Raw genomic sequence first — 22,711 nt, 5'->3', positions numbered from 1 at the left:
GGGAATGATTTGCAAACGAGTCGTCCATTGAAACCATCGATTACTTAGTTGAACGCCGGTGATCAAAGGTGAAAGTTGAAACATGTTTTGGTCGTTTATTTTGGTCAGTTTACTACTGTTGGTGATAAATTTGTGCCTGAAGGATGCGGCCAAGCAAAGGTCGGTGAAGATTGCTGGCCCGGCCAGTGTTCCGATCTTGGGAAATGCATACCTCTACTGGAATCGAAGGCCAGACGGTACGTGTGTTTTTAATTTAGAAGACAGCGAATTTAATTTGAGTGAAGTGGGGCAAAAGTTCGAATTTATTGCTATAATCCATTTTATGCATAGCATAGACCGAATTTCTTGCTATAATCCATTTCTCCAGAAAAACCAAAACAATTGCAAAGGAATAAATACCACACAATGGATTTTTAACATTTTAGCTGCAGTGTTACTGAACAAATTTTGTCAAAACATTTATCCATTTTTAGTTATGACAGTTGAAATCAATTGTCTTGAACGAACTTTTGTCCCACTGGTGGGGCACGAGTTTGAAAAAAGTGTAAGGCAAATGATCGCTGTCTGAAACAACTGCGAAGAATATATTTTACTTGCTGTAGAATGGTGTTTGCATAAAAATACACTCCAAATTCGGAAAAAACAGGGTTGAAGAAATATTCGCCAAAATAGCCGTTTTTCGCTAAATTAAGGTAAAATCTAAAAGGTGAAATTATTGTGACTCTTATTATCCGATCAGGCATATTTTACCAAATTGAAAGGTAACATGTAGGTTTAGGGCAATTTGCAATATTTTTCATGAGTTAATATGGGACTCGAACATTTTGCCCTACTATGGGCTAACATTGGTTTCCACACATTTATGCAAAATATAATACATCTCAAAGCATTCTTACGATAGGCGTAGGTAAGCCTTGGCATAAAATATCTCTAGATAATGTTTTATTTTTATTTAATTCCAAGTTATCATAGTTCGACCGGAAATATAGATATAGTTTAATTGGTTAATCGTCCGTGTACAGAATGGAAATTGAGGGAATGATTTTCTCAGATAGAATATATTACAAACTTGAGCAATACCGAGTAGATTTATCATGAAAGTAAAGGTTTACATTACATACATATATAGAATTGTTGCCTAGAAGCTGTGAGGAACTTTTGGCTTGCCCATTCATCTTAATTTGTCATGGATTTATTACAATCTCCAACGAGCTCTGATCCTGATTTAAATGAATAATCTAGTCAATAGCCTCAAGTCTGAAATTATTTTAGTTTTTTAGGTCAGAAAAGTTAAAACAATTCTTGTAGCTTTGTAATTTGCATAAATTTTCTTTCTATCTCTTATTCAAAGATTTTTTAACCTATTGCGAACATTTAATGAAACTTATTGTGATTCCTGATCAGTGCTCCGTGTGAACAGTCCCATATTGAACGCAACCTTCTCTAGCAAAATTACTACTTGGAACTGTAAGGAAAACGTTTTTCTAATACGACCTTAGAACTGATTTTTTTTAATGGAAAAATTTCAATTTTACACACATTTATTTTTCTATTCCGTTGTATATGAGCCTACTTTTCATAAAGGTCTATTCCTAGCAGACGAAAAATGCTGACAGAAAATTGCATGTCTTACCTGTTCCATCTGTTCCGAATGTATTTCAGTGGTCTGTTTTGTAAATCGAGTGGATTCATGTGACTCGCTTGTAGTCATTGTCGATCAAAGTAAGCATGCATATTTCAGATGTCACCCGTCGACTCCCATAGTAATCCAGTCACATAGAGTGACAACTTTTGATAAACTCGAGTGACAGAGCCGTGTCGAGCAAAAGTTTTGGTCGACAGTGACTTCAGTCGAGTCGTTTTTGGTCGACTCGACTTATAAAATAGGGCCCTCAAACGTGATTTGTATAGAAAAGTGAAAATTTGTGACAGTCCTGTGTGAACAGTAGCCATATGCCAATGTGATTGAAAACTCTGAGTCGATACTGAACGTGGATGTTTGTCCATGTGGGTTGCCTTCTGTTTTTAGAAATGATCCAACTAGATCTTAATTGCAAAAATGGCAACTCGCGCTGAAAAAATCATTAATTTACGACTTGTTGCACAAATAACTATAATCTCGTTCGTTAAATCCGCAGGCTACGCAGTCTTTTCGGGAATAAAACGAGGTTTATTACTTGCCCAACGTTTCGACACGGGGTTGGTGTCTTCTTCAGGGGGAAACTAATTCTGTCGTTTTTGGTCTTAAGTTTTGTCTAACAGTAACTGTCTGGTAAATTTGTTGTAGGTACAAGACTTGGATGGTTTTTTTTGTAAACTTACAACGGACTATCGGCTAATGGCGAAAATTTCTTTTTGGTGACCCTTCTATTTCATAGAAGTTTTAATATTGTTGCATATGTCGATTGCAAAATCGCAGCTAAAATCACTTTTTGCAAAACTACTTTTAAATATTTGTCACTTAATATTGTTTGTTTTCTGAACTTGTTTTGTTTACTTGTGTCAGTCAAGCTACACAGAAAAAAAGCAACAATTGCTTTCCACGAAAATGATAAATTATCAGTAAACACGAAACCGTATACGATAGTGAATAAGAGTGCAAAACTGGAGACGATATACGTACATGTGCCATTAAGCTGCATGCAAAATATACGTATATCGCCTCCGCTTTTGTACTCATATATACTACAGCAGGGCCCATAAAAAAAATGCGAAAATTGTTTGAACGTGAATTTGGCATACGTAAGCATATTTTTTATTGTTTTCGTTAGTGAATGTATCATCTGATAAATGTAGTGTATTCGAATGGTTATTTGCTATATAGGAACATTTTGTTATTTTTGTTTTTTACTAACATGAATAATGTACTAAAGCAAAAAAGAAGGAACAAATTCTTTTTAAGTCAGAAAAAGTGTTTGATCGTCTTATACTATGTTGGCGAAATTTTTATCTTTAAAAAATCACACTTAATCGTTGAAAATATTAGTTTTCTTGGTATCAGAGGATGAAAGAAGTCTTAGAGAATGTGTTTTTCATGGTCACAATAACATATTTGGCCAGGGTCATGGTTCAGGGAGCATTGCCTTCCTACGGGTTTGATGTGCCTTTATTTTTTGTTGTAGCTTAATAAAAACCATATACAGAGGTCTATACAGCCCATAATGGCATAACTGTCCCATGTGGAAAAAGTAGGCATTGAGAAAATGGCACCCAAAGGTTGAAATTTGCCTTCTCATACAAATATCCAGAATTTTCTAGTTCATTTCTACATACCATATTCATTTAACACAACCGCACAGGCAATTCAATTTGCTTCTATTTATTAGCGAAAAATATATACTTGAACACATTTCACGTTTTACAGTTGTTATTTGGGTTGAAAATTCATATAGAGATTGTTATGCCTTTTTTTCAATATGCGACTGCATCCACTTCATATTTTTCCACAACATTTTCAAACAAAGTTTGTTAATTTTAATATGCATGGTAAAATATGCATTAAAACTAGAGGGTCTTGTTTCCCGGACTCGAAAAAATCCCGGGATACGGGATTTTATTTTTAAAAATCCCGGGATTTCCCAAAACGGCTATAGAACAATCAGAGCGGGTTTTGAAGCAATGTTTAGTTTTCTAGAGTAGTTTCATAATAACCGAACCTGTTTTTTGAAGGTGAAGTTGAGTTCTTTGAGGAAAAAAAACATTGCAATCTTAGATTTCATTGATCAAAATTTTACCTATCTGCAATCGAAGTTAATAATCACTTGTTTAAGTTAATCTGAGTCGAAAATCAATACTGATGCATAAGATGATAAAACCAATCACTCTCAAATTTTACCAAGAAATCTATAAAAATCTACTCTTATGATTATGAAATTTATTTATATTGTTATGTCATATGGAATCTTCATGGTTTCCAAGCAGGTCTGCCCAACCTTTTTGGCTCTTTTTCGACATAAATTGTTGGTGCATTCGCAAGAATAAACCGAAATGAGCAAAATAGAGCGAAATTAGTCTCAACTGAAAGCTTGATAGTATATTTGTCTAATCCATGCTAAAAATTTCAAATTTATATAAAATATAAAATTTTCAGCATGGATTATACAGATATACTAACAAGTTTTCTTTTGAGACTAATTTTGTTCATATTGGATTATTCTTGCGAACGCACCAACAATTTATGTCGAAAAAGAGCCAAAAAGGTTGGGCAGCCCTGTTTAAATGATTAGCATAACAGCCATGTTAAACGTTAGAGCCAAGTTAGACCAGGAAAACTGTAAGGTACACCTGGAAAATTGAAACGGTTACGGGAAGATAAAAAATCAACCTCCAAATCAATTATTGAAAAATGGAACACACCGTAGAGAAACCTGTTATAGTTTATTGAATATTACGTAACTAACAGAGAAACACAAGTTAAAGCATAAGTGGTCTTAAATATCTGTAAAACTCTTATGGTGGTAAGCTCCATCGAAGTTAATACGCCAATCGCGTATTATCCTCGATTTTACTATAGTAAGTACCACCATTAGAGAGTATGCTGAATGCAATAACTAAAATACATTCTTGCATCAACAGTCACAAAAGCGACATGTTGCTTGTTTTGTGCCATAACTTGAAAAAATACAACAGCATTTTCAAGTAAAACATGAAATTTTGGGAAATCCTGGGATTTTCTAAAATATCCCGGGATTCGGGATTTTTTAGATCCCGGGATTTCCTGGAATTTTTGTCCCGGGACAAGACCCTCTAATTAAAACATAGATGTTGCTACGAGAAAAGGTGTTGGCTCGAAAATCAATATGGGACAGTTATGCTTTTATGGGCAGTATTGAAGGTTTTTGAGAAAGAAGTTAGTGCCTTTGGTTAGATTCAACTCAGATCAATACTGGTTCATAGGTTTTTAGCCAAACAGAGCCGCTTATCACACTTATATGACGTTTTAACCACGGCTCTCAAAAATGAGTCGTTTTTTCCAAAATATGTTCAAGTCTCCAGCACTCCAGGTTTAAATCTATTCTACTATTTGACATGGGCGAATGTTCGAGATAAGGCCTGTGTAGAATGTCGCCCCATTGCTGACGTTTTAAAAGCTTTCATAACAAAGTTATTGAACTCGATGATAAAATTAACCACAAAACAATACAGTTTACTGTTACATAATATTGAATTGTTTTTGGATTGTTTCTACCCACAAGAATAATGTATCTTGGACAATCAATACGCTATAAAGTATCAAATACGTTATATAGTACATTAATGGTTTATTCCATTCGCTGAATTATACAATTTAATCAGGACATCGTTTTGGAAGAAATCTCAGCTTATGGGTTTAATGTCCTTACAGAGGTTTGTACGAAATTTCTGAAAAAGAAATTTGTCCCTTCGGTTAAAGACCAATCAGATTAATACCAACTCATTGTTTTTCAAAAATGCAGTTTTTTTATCATACTTAATTACAACCTTATTCAGAATAGAATACACAGTTTGAGCTAAAATATGTATGTGTCTACGGCGCTTCATATGCAAACACTTTATATAATCTGACAAATACGAATGTTTGAGACAAGGCCTATGAAGAATTCCACCATTAAGCTTTTAGGAACAGACATCGACCAATCTTTGATTTCAAAATACCTTGGGGTTTGGTTTGATGCAAAAGGCACTCGGCGAACCCATATACAGGGGTTTGACCGCTACAGAACCGATACTGGGCACACTCAATCTGTTCGGTAAAAATAACTGGGTTTTTGAACAACCGAAAAAGTCAGTAAACTAAAAAAAGTCAGAAATCGAAAAACAGAGATTTTTCACTGACATTTTGCAGAGAGCTTTCTTTTTATATCATATATCGATAAGAAATGATATCAATGGTTCAATCGCCGCGACTTGATGTGTCAGTGAATCATCGATTTGTTTTCGGCGAGAATTAACGTACAAATAAATTGCCAGATTGTCCGGACGTTTCGGTCGTTTTACTGGCCTACGACCATCTTCTGCGGACTCTAAAATATATTTTTTAACATTTAGAACACATCAAAAACATAAAATTAACACCTTACAATCTTCTAGCCGTTTGTTTACAGTTGGACGGCCATAACTTTTACAAGCATCATAATACATAAATTTCTACATACAACATACATACAAATATCTTCTGGTCATGTGTTGGTAATAGATTTAAGCTTAGTTATAATAGAGTTGTACGCCGTCTTAAAATTGGCAGAGTCTTTCTGTTTGTTTACAACATTATCATCGCCTCGTATCTTAATGTGAAAAGTTTCTGTTATTAATCTAGTGTAGCTATTTGTAACTTTGTCAAGTATTTTTGTCTTGTCAAAGTCGAAAATATGTCCTTCTTCTATAGTGTGTTGTGACAATCCTGTACCAGATATGTTTTTGAATTAGAAGTAGAAGGAAAACTGAAATTTCTGGACATGATTCTGCGGCGCGAAGACAACACGATCACAACGGAGTGGTTCCCGAAAGATGCAGACGGTAGATATTTAGATTTTACCTCTGTTAGTCCTTTCATACACAAAAACAATACAATAATAGCACTAGTAGATAGAGCCTTAAAGTTAACTCATGCTAAGTATCGGGTAAACACATTGAAAACGGTTAAACAAATTCTCACAGGAAACAACTACCCGTGTTTCCTTGTAGAAAAAGTTATTAGGGAAAGACTACACAAAATGTACAATACACTACAAGACAAGGAAAACGCTACGAACAATTTTATAACGATACCATATATTGAAGGACTAGGTGAAAAGCTATCTAGATATCTAAGACAACACGACTTTAAGGTGGCTTATAAACCAGTTGACAAAATTAAAGATGTACTATTTACAAAAACTAAAGACAAAATATCTAAAGACAAAAACATAAATGTAGTATATGAGATTCCTTGTGGTGCATGTGAAAAATCCTACGTTGGTGAAACAAGTCAATTTCTGTGTAAACGTCTAAGTCAACATAAGTATAATGTAAAAACAAAAAACATATCTGGTACAGGATTGTCACAACACACTATAGAAGAAGGACACATTTTTTCGACTTTGACAAGACAAAAATACTTGACAAAGTTACAAATAGCTACACTAGATTAATAACAGAAACTTTTCACATTAAGATACGAGGCGATGATAATGTTGTAAACAAACAGAAAGACTCTGCCAATTTTAAGACGGCGTACAACTCTATTATAACTAAGCTTAAATCTATTACCAACACATGACCAGAAGATATTTGTATGAATGTTGTATGTAGAAATTTATGTATTATGATGCTTGTAAAAGTTATAGCCGTCCAACTGTAAACAAACGGCTAGAAGATTGTAAGGTGTTAATTTTATGTTTTTGATGTGTTCTAAATGTTAAAAAATATATTTTAGAGTCCGCAGAAGATGGTCGTAGGCCAGTAAAACGACCGAAACGTCCGGACAATCTGGCAATTTATTTGTACGTTAATTCTCGCCGAAAACAAATCGATGATTCACTGACACATCGATAAGAAATAAAACATGGTGAAATTTGCTTTTCAATTACGTGTGGCGACAGTTTTCATTTTTCTGACTTTTTCGGTAGTTCCAAAACCCAGTAAAATTTTACCGACCCCAGTAATTTAATCTAAGTGTGGGAGCTCTCGCTAAGAATACTTATTTAATGTGGAGTGAGCAACACACTCGTCATCGAAAACTTCGAAGAATTGCTCAAACTGAACTGAATACTTAGTCAAAATTCCTAAGAGCTTATCTCTACTACATGTCATCTGACATAAGTCTTCCATGTTATAACCCTCCACGTGTACACTTCACCAATGACAGTTTCTCTGTTGAATATGATCTGACTATGAAATAAGCTATTCATGAAATTCCAGATCAACTTCGATGTATAATTATCCCACGTATTTTTAACACAAAGTACCAAAATGTCGATTCCTACAGGAGATGTTTCACTGACGGGTCTCGTATAAATGGATACACTGGCTTCAGTGTCTTCAATGAAAACTCTTCCGCCTTCCGAAAACTTCAGGAACCTTGCACGGTTTATGTTGCTGAGCTGGCAGCAATCAACTTCGCTTTGGGGATGATCTCAAACATGCCCGCAGACCACTTTTTCATCTTCTCGGATAGCCTCAGTTCAATTGAGGCACTCCGGTCGATGAAATCTGTTAAGCATACATCTCTCGCGTTCAGTATCATAAGGGCGTAACTGCAATGATCGATTTCTCTTCATCGATTTTCTCTTTGACTTATTTCTCGGCCGGGTGACTGTTTTCGATAGCTATTTTTGGTTCAGTAGAAAGTACTCATCGTCCTTCGTCTTGCAACATCGTAAAATGTTACGAAAATCTTTTGATTTTCTCGTATTATTGCAAAGAGAAAATCGACAAAGAGAAATCGATCACTGCAGATACGCCTGTATGATACTCAACGCGAGATCTTACCTTCTTACAAAAATCCTTACCATGTCCTTCCCTTTCAAAATTGTGACCATTAACCTCGAGTTGCCACGAGTACCCTGGCTCCAACCCGTACTAATTTTGGTACTGAAAAGTAAATAAAAAAAAATGAATTTAGACTCCTTAAAGCGTTAAACGCGTTTGAGCCTCAAATAAACGAAATAGTAAAAAAAATCCACCATATCGTTGACGTTGTGAAAGTTTCTATCGCAAAGTTATTGAACTCGATGTCTATATACTATTTTTTTTAAGTATTCTTCCAAATCTTTTTTTAGGATGGGAAAATTGACAGATTAAAATCATGTCTAAGATGAAAAAGAGATTCTAAACGAACTAAACAAATCTACTAATAAATTAAGTTTATGATTCGTTTTAGTTTTCCATATAAAAACTACCATTTATCATGATACAACCTATAACCTCAATTTACGAACTAGATCGGGGGTGCGTAAATTGAGTTGGTGCGTAAATTGAATCAGTGTGTAAAACGAGGGAGCTCAGTTCGTAAAACGAGGTTTTGCCGTTTGGAGTCTACTTGTATGAAATCAATTTATATTCAATTTGTTTGTCCATCTAATCCAATTGCAAATTATATGTAATGTTTAGCTTTTCGGTAGTTGTTCAATTTATATTATTTAGAAAAAATATGTTCTTTTAGCACCATTGACATATTATTAATACATTGGGTTCTAAATCAAGCCAGAATGTTTGCAAGTTAAGGTCTTCCAAGATCTTTTTGAGTTTGGGCATGTGATTCTACATGAGTTAACGAAGATCAATTTATCATTTCTATGTATAAGAATGTCTCACAACACTGGACCCTAGAAGATTGTTATATTTTTAAGAAGCGTTTGTATTGTCAGATCCATGTTTTGGTAATTAAATGAGTACAACAGGTGTTCTAGTTCATCCAAAAACTTCCTGGAATATATACCTGCAATGTACTGGCATTTTTAGCGATCTTTTGATGTTTTTTTTTTATATGGCATAGGCCCTTATCTGTTCATAGTAGTAAAATGAGTATTTTTATAATTTGTGCCGATGTCCTAGGTTCTCCAAGGACTCCATTGAATATAAGCCATGGGATCTAAGACCGTAATAAGAGATTAGAGGTTAGTTTTCAAATACTCTACAGGCCCTTAACCATTCCTGTGAGTAAACAGTGAATTGTAATAATTTGTGCGGATGTCCTAGGTCCTCTAAGGACTCCATTGAATATAGGCCTTGAGATCTACGACCGTAATAAGAGATTAGAGGTTAGCTTTCAAACACTCTACAGGCCCCTAACCATTCATGTGAGTAAACGGTGTATTGTATTATTTTGTGAGGATGTCCTAGGTCCTCCAAGATCTGTATCGAATATAGGTCTTAGGATCTACAAGCGTAACCAATTATCAATAGATGCTTTTTTGATATGACACAGGCCCTTATCTATATGTAGCAGTAAAATGAGTATTGTTAAAATTTGTAATTTTTCCTAGGTCCTAAAAAGACTTCATTGAATATAGGCCTTTGAATCTACAAACGTGATCAATGGTCTATAGGTAGTTTTTTTACTATGGCACAGTCTTTTAACCATTCATTCAAGTCAACGGAATATTTTATTGATTTATACGGATGTTTTTGGTGCTCCAAGGACTCCATTGAATTAAAGCCTTTAGATCTACAGCCATAATAAGTGATTAGAAGATAGTTTTCAAATACTCCAAAGGCCCCTTACCATTCCTGTGGGTAAACGGTGAACTTTATGAATTTGTGCGGATGTCCTTGGTCCTCTAAGATCTCTATTAAATATGGGCATTAGGATATACAAGCGTAACCAATCATCAATAGATAGTTCTTCAATATTGCAAAGGCCTTTTACTATCCATATTAGCAAACGAAGTGTTGTATTGAGTTGTGTCGATGTTTTTGTACTTCCACGGACTCCACGATATATAAGCCTGAGTATCTACATACTTAAGTAGTTGTACATTGATGATACTTATTTATAGCATAAAATCTTAACTCTTAAGGCTAAGTAGCCCGTCATTCGTTTTGGTAGCCATGTTGATTTTGCAGATTGCAATTTGAAAGTGATAAAACTCAGTAATCTTAAGTAACTTAAGTAACATTGATTCATAAAAGTATCACTACTTGCGCTTACATACAGAAAATATGCTTATACATTTTCAGCAATGTCAGTGCAAAACCTAGTGATTTTCTTTAATTCGCAATCGTGAGACGGATTGGCCACAATCATCGATGCTCACTACAATTTTCAATGACGGCCTACTTCGCCTTAATATAAGCAAATGGATCAATGTATTGATCTGTACTGATGTTTATGAATTAACTTCGTTGAATAAGTGACGTCAATTGAATTTGCGTAAAAACAGACTTCATTGATTAAGATTCTGGAGAATGAATTTGAATGGCGTCAGATATCGATATTCGTCAGCAATATTCTCCAAACGTAGGTCACCATCTTGAATTCCAAAATTGCGTCGGACATCGATTTTCGTCATCCCCTTGTCGTGCCCGTTCCGAAAATGCCCATATTACATGTGTTTCCAACTATTTTCTCCAACCGGAGGTTGCCATCTTGGATTCCAAAATGGCGTCGGACATCGATTTTTGTCATCCCCTCGTCGTGCCCATTCCGAAAATACCCATATTGTATGGGTTTCCCCAAACCAGAGGTCGCAACTTTGGATTCCAAAATGGCGTCGGACATCGCTTTTTGTCATCCCCTCGTCGTGCCTGTTCCGAAAATACCCATATTGTATGGGTTTCCAACGATTTTACAACGGTTTTCCCAAACCAGAGGTCGCCATCTTGGATTCCGAAATGGCGTCGGACATCGATTTTCGTTATCCCCTCGTCGTACCCGTTCCGAAAATACCCATATTGCATGAGTTTCCAACGATTTTCCCATACCAGATGTCTCCATACTGAATTCCAAAATGGCGTCGGACATCGTTTTTCGTTATCCCCTCGTCGTGTCCGTTCCGAAAATACCCATATTGTATGGGTTTTCCCAAACCAGAGGTCGCCATGTTGGATTCCAAAATGGCGTCGGACATCGTTTTTCGTTATTCCCTCGTCGTGCCTGTACCGAAAATACCCATATGGTATAGGTTTCCAACAATTTCCCAACGGTTTTCCCAAACCAGAGATCGCCATCTTGGATTCCAAAATGGCGTCGGACATCGTTTTTCGTTATCCCCTCGTCGTGTCCGTTCCGACAATACCCATATTGCATGAGTTTCCAACGATTATCCCAAACCAGATGTCGCCATCTTGGATTCCAAAATGGCGTCGGACATCGATTTTCGTCATCCTCTCATCGTGTCCATTCCGAAAATACCTATATTGTATGGGTTTTCCCAAACCAGAGGTCGCCATCTTGGATTCCAAAATGGCGTCGGACATCGTTTTTCGTTATCCTCTCGTCGTGCCCTGAGAGAGACTCGCGAAGAGGAAAAATATCAACGTCATATGCAGCCCAGATTCCCCTCTCACGAAACGTCAAATGCAGCCCACCGTTTTTATGGCTGAAAAAGTGAAAAGTATTGTGTTCAAAGTAAATTGTTATTAAAAACCTCAGTCAGCGGAGCAGTTTTTTCCAAAGTTGCTGATAAATCTAAGCAGAAGATTAATTATTTCTAATGTCTGCTACGTTTGCTGGCATGAAATTTCACTCAAACGGCTATTTATGATTCGATGTGATGCAAACTCAATCATTTTTTGCTGAAAGGTTCATGTGAGAGTTTGAACGGCTTGCGCATAATTGGTAAAAACACAAAGTGGAATAAGAAAAAAACTCAGCAATCACAGATAAAGAAGACCGTCTTCGCGAGTCTCGTCTCAGGTCGTGCCCGTTTCGAAAATACCCATATTATATGGGTTTTCATCGGTTTTCCCCAACCGGAGATCAATAATTTCCCACAGAATTGTCAAAACTCAATTTACGCACTGCGTAAAAAAGTGACGTAAATTGAGTTTACTTCGTAAAAAAGTGACTTAAATTGAGGTAGCGTAAAAAAAGACTTCGTAAATTGAGGTTTTAGTGTAAAATGATTCTCGCATTTTTGCGGGTCATACTGTATTTACGATTTCGACCATCATCATCATCATCATCATCATTATTATAGAGTGAAAATCGATTGATTCAGTAATAGAATGACTCATTCAATATGAACGAATGGAAAAGTGCTCACCATTAGTACTCGTATCGTTTGGATCCTATTAACTCTACGTTACATTTATATTCTTACCATCCCTACAGGAACTAGTGCTTACCTTCATCTAACCATAATGATGATCAGATGTTCATTCGCTCAGTACCACTACACGTGGTGCATATCGTTATCACAGATGATGGCAGAACTAACCATTCCTGCAATTGCAAATGCATCTGTTTATAACTATTATTTTCATTCACAGCCATCGGCGATGCCCACTTCAGAGATCAATGTATGGGAGCATTCACTCCACCGTACGAACCGGGAACGAGTTTACGAGAATAGGGCGTAGAAGTTAAATGAACGGGCAACGCTATTTTTGCTCAGTTCGAGTTGTGAAAGCCGGCGAGAAAGATTGCATCTTTCATATTTCGCGTCGATTAACTGTTGTTTGTGAATGTTACATTTAACCAGCGAGCAGATATAGTTCAGCCTTATCATTTGGAGCACGCGTTGTGCGTTGTTTGTGTCTAAATCGGGGGAAAATGTCAATCCTAGATTGGATTCTGGTCATCACCGGAGCAGTGCTGGCGATTAATTATCTACTGGTTCGGAGGAACTTGAAATACCAGTCCCAATGGCCGGGTCCAGCAGCGGTTCCGCTCATCGGATGCTACTATTTGTACTTTAACAAAAAGCCAGAAGGTATTGTTTCGCTCGGGTTAATCCACCGGCTTGAAGTAGTGATTGCGTTGTCTGGAGTCTTGTGTAAATTGATAAATATGGATCTACAGGAAGCGTCTGATGCAAGCAACGCGTGATCTATTTCAAGTGCAGTTTTCGTTAGTCAGCAACTATACGAGCGATTGTGCAAAGCTGCTTTTAGATTAGAAGGTGTGAATTATAAGGCATTTATTAAGTTATACAGATAGACGAGTTTGAGTTTAATGAACGCTTCAACTTGCGACCGAAACCGAAATGAATAAAATCAATATGTGATCAAAAAACATGATATGAATTCCAAATGCTTATCTCAGAGATGAAATTCGATCACGAATGGAAATGATTTAAAAATTAAAAAATAATTTGATCATATTGATTATCATTGTTGATTGCTGTTGTTGAGGCTGAAATGATTTTACGATGATTGGTTGCACAGGTCATCAAACTATATGTTTCTGAACCGAACAAACGGTGCTTTTCAGGACAAAAGTTGTCAATTTCTAGTTTAGTTCCCATACATTGGATAGCGAATAAGATTAGTTTTGGATTCAGATTTGAATCGCAACTAGAAATTTGGTTTTCTATATAGATGTAAATTCGAATTCGAATTTGGATTTGGACTTAAATTTGAACTTTAATTTGAATTATGATTTGCATTTGAATTAGAATTTGTATACAAATTTGGATTCTGACTTGAATTTCTGTTTTGAAATTTCATTTTGATTTTTATTTAGTACCGTAAAACGGGGTAACTTTGATAGTTTTTTCGCAAAAAAAAAAACTTGAATATTTATGCATGCTGTTTCAAAAAATTATAATTTATATTTTTAAAACAAGTACTGGCATCATAACTATCGACTGCAGTTGATAGATTGCCAAAAGATTCATTCTGAATGGATATAATATTTTTCATATAATCGAAAGTCGGTTTTCTGTTTTGGGATAACTTTGATAAAATCGAACAAAATTGATTGAATTACGGAACATTTATAGGGCGTTCCATACCTATAATCGTTTAACGTTTCATGGAAATGTCTATCTTAGATTACAAAAATGGCCCCAGTTCGCAAAAACGGTTTTCGCTAAGAGATTTGAGACCGAATTCATGTTCTACTACAACTAGGCTGCCAAGGATAATTCGTCATTATGACTTCATCAAATAGTGACCGTAGAACAGATTGTTTGTAAGCGTTTCAAAAATGCTAAAATCTTATAAATTTTCAATAGTTGCATATATATTCTCAAATGTACTTGATTCCAATGAAAATAGCTTTGACATGAAGTGTCATTCTAATACTCTTTACTCTTGCATTTGTTTTGCTTAATTGATTAACAGAAACATTGTTATTTCGTTTAGTATGTTGTGGGTCTCGCTCTATCAAAGTTACCCGCATTATCAAAGTTACACCATTTTACGGTACCAATTTGTATTCGGCTTTAGATTTGGATTTGAATTCATACTTTCATCTGGGTTTGGATACGTATCTGGATTCTGGTTTGGAAGCAGATTAAAATTTAGATCCAGATCTGCGTTGGAATGAACAACTTGGTTTCAGATTTGAATTTCAATTAACATCTGGATTTAGGTTTGGTTTGGAGCTGGGTTTCGCTTCATATAAGTTTTTTTTCTGGAATCGGATTCAAATTTGGATTCAGGTTAAAAAAAAAACGAATTAAAGATACCGACACGTTAATGCTTCCAGTTCCTTTGAAGGAAGCACCACACTAGACAACAGACTAGCATGCAACGTCCAGTGGCACAGTCGAAATACGTTCCTGACGAAAAGTTTGTCGGCCTGAAGGTTTGCATTCAGATTTTGATCCGGATTTGAATTTGGATTTCAATTCTGATTCGGATTTGGGTTTGGATTTGGATCCTGATTCCGGTTTAAATTCGGATGTGAATTCAAATTTGGGGTAATATTTTGATGCAGATTTGGATTTGAATTAAGATATGGGCTCGTATTCTGATTTTGATTTGGATTTACATTTGGATTATTACAGTCGACGCTCGTTATAACGACAACTTTTATTGCGACAAATCTCTCTATAACGACATTTCCAATGGTTCCTGCAAATTCCCATACTAAGTTCTACTTTTATAACGACATTTCTCTGTTTCGACCGTTCTCTATTGCGACATTAGTGTTATATTCAATAGTTACTCAATATAACGACATTCGTTTAGCTATTTTAGTACATATTATGATCGTTTTATTCCTCCATGCTCCATAACGACATCCAACCTCTTTATAACGACGATTTCATAGCAACATCTCCGTATACCGACGGTCCTTATAACGAGTCGCTATAACGAGCTTCGACTGTAATTCTATTCGAATCCAGATACATTCAAGAACTTGGATTTCCGCTCCGATTCGGATTCAGATTTTAAGTTTGGTTCTGCTCCGGATGTGGTTTCGTATTTGGATTTGAATTTTAATTTAGAATCAGAATCAGAATCCGAATCCGAAGAATCAGTCAGAAGCGGAAGCAGAAGCTGACTTTGATTTGGGGACTTGGACTTGGAGAATTGGACGTGAAGACTTAACATTTTAAGACTTTTACTTGAGATTTGGGACTGAATATCTATACTCCAAGGAAATCCTAGTTACGCATTTGTGTACATTTGCTTAAGAGCCGGTGCATTCACGGGCCTTTCATTCCCATAGAAGAACAGCTTCAGGATCAGCTGATTAGCAACGTCTTGTGAAAAGGCCTATTAGGGCAACTTTAGCGGTTGTCCAAATCACAGGTTTGATCCATATTTTAGACCATGTTAAAAATTGGAGCTTGCACCGGTGTTGCAAATGATGTTCCAATTTTATTTTATACCAGTTTTCTGGTCTATTATTTTAGAACAGGCTAACTAGCTGATCTATTTTTGGTCAGGTTTGGACCAAGATTGCAGATGTACCAAATCTGGTTTTACGCATGTTTGTTTACCAGTTCGGATTTTTCTCTGAAACACGTGAAGGTGCAAGATTTGAGATCAGACCATGGACATGCCCTATATCAACTGCAGTGATTCGCAGTAGACAGGATGTCCCGGGCCCGATCCATCTGACAAGCCAAACGGGCCCTCCTGTCACCATAGAAGATGGTGTCTCCATCTATGTCGATAGCCTGGTTGAGATTGATATAAGATGAAAGGCGGATGCAAAGGATGCCAGGAGGAGTTTTGCTGAGGATTTGCAACAGATATGTTTTCCAAGAATTCCTCCGAAGATTTCCCCCAAAAACTCTTCCGGTGATTTTCTCCAGAAATACCTCAGGGGATTTCCAAAAGCAAATCCTCAGGGGATGGTGTCCAGGAATGCTTCGGAAGATTTTTCCTGGAAGTTCTTCAGGGTTCCGAAGTTCATCTAGCAATTATTTCATAGTCTAATAATGCCTCCGGAATTCCTCCAGAAACACATCGGAGTTTCTCCAGGAGGACTCCTCTTGAAGATTCTCTAGGATTTTGTCCAGAGTTCTTCCAGGAATTCCAGGAGTTCCTCCGGCGATTTCTTTGGAGCTTTACTGGTAATTCCTCTTTGAGTTGCTCCAGAAATTCCTCTGGAGTTCTTTCAGCAATTCTTCTGAATTTTATCCAGCATATCCTCCAAAATTCCTCCAGAGATGCATCACAAATTCCTTTGGATTTCCTTCATGGCTCGTTTTGGAAATGTTTCGTAGATCTTTCAGCATTTTTTCCGGATTTCTCCCTTGAATTCCTATGCAGTTCCGCCAGCAATTCTTCCGAAGTTTCTTGAGCATTTTCTCCGGAGTTCCTCCAGGAGTACCTTCAAGAATTGTTTAAGATTTTTTTCAGAGTTTCTCCGGGAATTCCCTCAAAGTTGCTTCGGGCATTCCTCCGGTCTTCCTCCGAGAAATCCTATAGAGCTCCGTCACAAAGTCTTTAAAGTAATTGCGTTACTCCGGGCACTCCTCCAAACATATCTCCTGAGCTTCTCCAGGGTTTGCTTCCGACTTTCTCCAGGAATGCTTTCGTAATTTCTCCAGGAATTCTCTCAAAATTTCTTCAGGAATTCCTCTAGGAATTGTTTCAAAATTGTTGCCTTTGGAGCTCCATAGTTCCTTCAGGAATTTCTGCGGAGATTCCCTAAAAAATGTTTCGCAGTTCCTCCACTAAACCTTTCGGAGTTCCTTCAGGAATTCTTTTCGAGGTCCTCCAAGAATTTCTTCAGAGTGCCTCATGGAATTTCTTCGGAGTTCCTTCAGAAATTCCTTCAGATTTCCTCCGGAAATTCTTTAGGAGCTCCACTGGGAATTCCTCAGATTTCCTCAAGTAATTCCTCGGAAATCCTCCGGAGTTTCTTCAGAGTTCCTCCAGAACTTTTTTTTCAGAAATTCCTCTAGAGTTCCTCCAGCAATTGCTCTGGATTTAATCCAGCAATTTCTCCTCCGGAGTTCCATCGGGAATTGCTTCAAAGTTCCTCCAGCAATTGCTCAGGGTCTGATCCAGCAATTCCCCGGCCGTTCCTCTAGAGCTCCACTGGGTTTCCTCCATGAATTTTACCGGAGTTCGTTAATCAATTGCCTTGGAGTTCCTACAGGAACGCCTCCGGAGTTCCTCTAGCGATTCCTCCGGAGTAACTCTAGGATGTTTATCAGATATCCTCCAGGAATTTCTTCAGAGTTTCTCCAGGAGTCCTTGTCACCGGTTGTTGTATTTTTTTTTATCCAATTCGAATGTGATCAACAAAAACAAACAAATAGTGGAAAGAATCAGTAGGATTAGAAATTATTTTATCGTAATCCGTGAATTTCACCGTATTCTCAACAGCTGAACAGTTTGGTAAAATAAAACACTGTCATTCCGTCGAAATTTACCGGATTCCGGTGAAATTTTACCGAAATCTGTAAAAAATTATCGTACTCCGTTAATTTATTTCACCTAATTTTTCAGCTGTTGAGATTATGGTGAAATGTACGGGTTCCTGTTAAATACTTGCGTACTTAAGTTTATTTCAAGAAACATCTCCGAATAAGTACCCGGATGAACTGCAAAGGTATTTCATAAGAAATTCCGAAGAAATTCGTGGCGGATTTCGGAAAGAACTTCCGGCGGAGCTCCGAAGGAATTCTCGGTGGGCTCCAGAGACTTTGGAGGAAAAATTGCTGACAAATTCCCGGTGGATCTCCAGAGGATCTTCACAGAGTAATTCCTGGAGGAACTCCCAGATCAAATCTGGAGGATTTCCCGAAGGAATTCTCAGAGAAACTATTGGAGGAACCCCGGAAAAATTCCTTGAAAGAATTATTGGATGAACTCCCGAGGAATTGCTGAAAGAATTTCTTAAGGAATTATCTGAAGGTGGAGCTCCGAAGGACTTCCCGGAGGAACTCTGAAGGAATTCCTGGAGGACCTCCAAAGGAATTCCTGGAAGAACTCCGAAGGATTTTTTGGTGGAACTGAGGAATATTGTATAGATAAACTCCGGAATTCCTAAAAAAATCCTAGTGGAACTTCGGATGATTCGGTGAGGGAACTCTGGATCAATTATTAGAAGAGGTCCGAAGGCGTTCCTGTAGCAACTCCATGGTAATTGCTTGAGCAATTCCGGATAAACTATGTAGGAAATCCGAGGGAATTCTCGGTGGAGCTCCAGAGACTTTTCAGGAAGAACTGCTGACAAATTCCCGGTGGACCTCCAGAGGATCTTCACTGAAGGAACTCCCAGATCAACCCTGAGGAACTCTGGAGTATTTCTCGAAGGAAATTTGAAGGAATTCTCAGAGAAATTCCTGAGGGAATTGCTATAAGAACTCCGGAAGAACTTTGGAGCAATTCCTGGTGGAAAAAATTTCTGGACGAAAGGAATTCTTGGAGGAACATCTGAGGGATTCCAGGAGGAAATCCCCGGAGTTCTTGGGGGACATCCCCGGAGGAATATTTGAAAAAAAAAAAGCTCTGGAGCTAATCGACAGAGGAGTTTTTGGAGGTATTCCTCGACGGAATCTCCAGAAGAATTTCTGGAGGAAATCCTTGGAGCAATTTCTGGAGGAAAGCCCCCAAATAGTTTCTGGAGGAAATCCCGAGAAATATTTTTGGATAAAATCCCCGGAGGAGCTCTTGGGGGATATCTTCGGAGGAAACCTTGAAATTCGCGGAGGAATACCTGGAGGAAATTCACGGATAAATTCCTGGAGTAAATCTCGTTACAATTCCCCAGAGAAATTTCAGGAGGAAATTTTTGGGTGAATTTTCTGAAAAATCCTCGGAGGATTTTTTTTATGAAATCCCTGGAGGAAATCTCCGAAAGAATTTCTGGAAAAAGTTCCCATAGGAATTCTTGGACGAAATCTCCGCAGGAATTCTTGTGGGAAATTCTCAAAGGGATTCTTTTGAAAAATCTCCGGAGGAATTTCTGGAAATTATTTATTTTAGAACAGGATTTTCTTTGCTTGACAACAAGCTTTTCAGTACAAACCTAACAATCTCGGCGATTATCTGGAAATTATATGCACAGTTTATTTTTGGTCTAGTAGAAGTACCACATATGTTGAACGAGTGACATGAGAAGTCATGGAACCATGACCATTTAAACATATATCTATGTTCCCTGGAGTTGTAGTTCTGAAAAAAGTCGTCCATCAAGCAAACCAGTTAAAGTTCCACTAAAATTAGGAAACGGCAATTTAGAACGTGTGAGGCATAGATTGCACTGTGTTGGGAAGTGGCAATATAATTGATCGCAGCAAGCGGTCTGGTGCATTAACCATATTCTTTCTGGCACTTGCGAACGGTCACTTGTCTGGGTAAGTTGTGTGAGCATCACGTGAAGGGTAATTCCTTCTACGGTTAAATACTGAATCTCCACATTGGCGATCCCGCCAGATTTTCGCTATTTTGCCGAAAAGTTACCTGGCATTATTTTTTTACAGGAAGAATTACCCTGCAGCGTGCATGCAAGAAATATTTTTTTTTTAAAAAAGAAGCCCAGACTGGTGAATCTGGAAGGTACGTCTTGGTGCTCGATGAAAGTGATAGCTGATAGTATCTGCAGCTGATTGATGTTCGTGGAAAGAAGAATATTGGCGTTCTTGTGTGGAAGCCGAGCGGAAAATCTACAGCAGCATGAAAAAAAAAACAAATTTCGGTCGATTCTGTTGTTTTGCTCTAGCAAATGTCAGAACGATAGCTTACAGTGTGTTGTTTGTCAGAGCACTGGCAATGTCCACTGACAAGAAGCTAAGATTGTCGATTCTGTTGATTTGCTCAATCTAAATATCTGAAAAATAGCTTACGGTGTGTTGTTTGCCAGGAGGGACGAGGAGCCCTGGCCATGTCCGCTGATGAGAAGCTAAAATTTTTGATTCTGCTGTTTTGCTTCTAGCAAATGTCAGAAAGGAAGCTTACAGTGTGTTGTTTGTCAGGATGAAAGAGAAACCCTGGCAATGTCCACTGACGAGAAGCTAAAATTGTAGACTCTGTTGATTTGCTCAATGCAAATATCGGAACAATAGCTTGCAGCGTGTTGTTTGCCAGTAGGAATGAGGAGCTCTGGCAATGTCCGCTAACGATAAGCAAAAATTGACGATTCTTGTTTTGCTTAGCGCAAATGTCAGAAAGAAAGTCGCAGTGTGTTGTTTGCTAGAAGAGTAAAGAAACTATAGGCAAAGAAACGAAATGTTAAAATTGGAATTCCAAATTTACTGTCCATGTAATTCCAAACGAGCAAGAGACTTGTCAAACACTTTTTCTTACACGCTGAAAACGGCTCACACAAAATAGTTACTGTTCACGAAAATTTTGCTTCTTCTGAAATAGCATTTTTTCTAAATACACGGGTGTCGGTTGCAATTTTCATGTTTTGCATAAACTATGCTCTATTGATTACATTGGTTTTCCACTCATTCAGTCAATGTTTCATTCGTTACCCAAACCAGTGTAAACTCAACACATGAAACATGTGAACCACTTTTAGCGTGGGATTCAACATTGGCAGTGCTGCTTCTTCGATTCGCCATAGTTGCTAGCTGATTTAATTTCAGTATGATCAGATTTCGCCTCTTTGTATTTTAGACTCTTTATAGAAGAGGAGAAGAGGACAAATCTGTTGTTTTACTATATGCAAATGACAGTACGGAAGCGTGCAGTATGTTGTTCGTTCTGGGGGATGCCAAGCCCCAGCAATGGTAACTAATGGAGAACAATCATTGCTGGCAAATGAAAGTTCCACGATAAACTTCCCATTCTGGTCTGACGTTACTGGATGAGTAAGGCGTTGACCATGCCTACTTAGATGTTTAATATGCAATTGGATGGCAATTTCATATATTCTGTCGGTTGAGCGAGAAATGATAATTTTCGAATATTTCGGTTTGTGTCGTGGAAAAAAGATGAGCTTCGGAAACATCGCACTGAATAAATGTCAGAAATTTACATTTTTCTCATTTTGCTTTGAGCAAATACTGTATTGACAAAATATTGTTGTTTCTGCTCGCCATAGAGAAAGATGAATCCTAGCAAAATCCGGGAAAGGAAAATGAAACAAAGATTATCATTTCGCGTCACTGTGTGTAACAGTCAAATTGGAATGTAATGTAAATATGTAATGATTTGAAAATATGTAAAGCAAAATAAGCTATTGTACCGGGTACCCCCGTTGGTTTGACCTCATTTAATCTGAACACTTTTTAATCTGTACCCCGCTAATTTGCACATCGTTCAGATTAAAATTGGTTCAAACGTCATTTATCTCATGGAACGGAGCGAAGTGAGATGGAACACTGTGGAACGGAACGCAGAATCAAAACAAAACAGTGAAAGAGGTAACCAGAAACATGTTTCTAGGGTGACTAGATGTTCAAATTCAAAATGAACCCCGATGGTTTGCATGAGGTACTGTTCAAATAAACGGGGGTGCACGGTAGTAGTTTTTTTTTATTTTGTTACATGCCAATTACACTCTGTTATGCAAAAATTATTGCCCACTGACGGTATAAGAGATTTTATATATCCTGGTTCCTAGACAAGTCTGTAATATTATGTGTACACATTGAATAAAAATCGACGACTTTATTGTAAATGCATTACGTCACGTAATAAACAGATTACAAAACATTAAAAATGGAAGTATAGCCAGCCTGTAGGACAGAACATTGAGCAAAAAATAGAGCTATTAATTCAAAGCGGAGTACATCTTGATAAGTAAAATTTCGATGCTTAAAACATAAATAAATGTATAAAAAAATCTAAGAAGAAAATTGCAGAACAAAATAAAAATTCAACATAATTGCCTATGACAAAAATAATTAGGGCATTTACGAGTTACGTGGGACGATTCACGGAGTTATTGAGCTACAGCTTGCCAAAAATGTGCAACGCTAGACAAGTTTACATAGTGTAC

General features: G+C 37.3%; 1 protein-coding gene across 2 annotated transcripts in view; it reads left to right on the top strand.

The window, feature by feature from the left end:
* The first annotated feature begins 27 nt into the window (after positions 1-27).
* Positions 28-22,711, top strand: part of LOC5569661 (cytochrome P450 4d2) — a 25,457-nt gene continuing 2,773 nt past the window's right edge. The window contains exon 1 of one of the 2 annotated variants that reach the window (XM_021855288.1): positions 28-236. In XM_021855288.1, coding sequence (XP_021710980.1) covers positions 83-236 — 154 coding nt within the window. In that variant the 5' untranslated portion in view covers positions 28-82. Of the gene's footprint in view, positions 237-12,992; positions 13,335-22,711 lie in introns of those variants that run through there. The other variant, XM_001652875.3, reaches the window with a different exon arrangement.

The sequence above is a fragment of the Aedes aegypti genome, chromosome 3 (genome assembly GCF_002204515.2).
Source record: "Aedes aegypti strain LVP_AGWG chromosome 3, AaegL5.0 Primary Assembly, whole genome shotgun sequence".
In the NCBI taxonomy this organism is placed as follows: Eukaryota; Metazoa; Arthropoda; class Insecta; order Diptera; family Culicidae; genus Aedes; species Aedes aegypti.
Note: the sequence above shows the minus strand (reverse complement) of the source record. Positions and strands in the feature narration are given on the sequence as shown.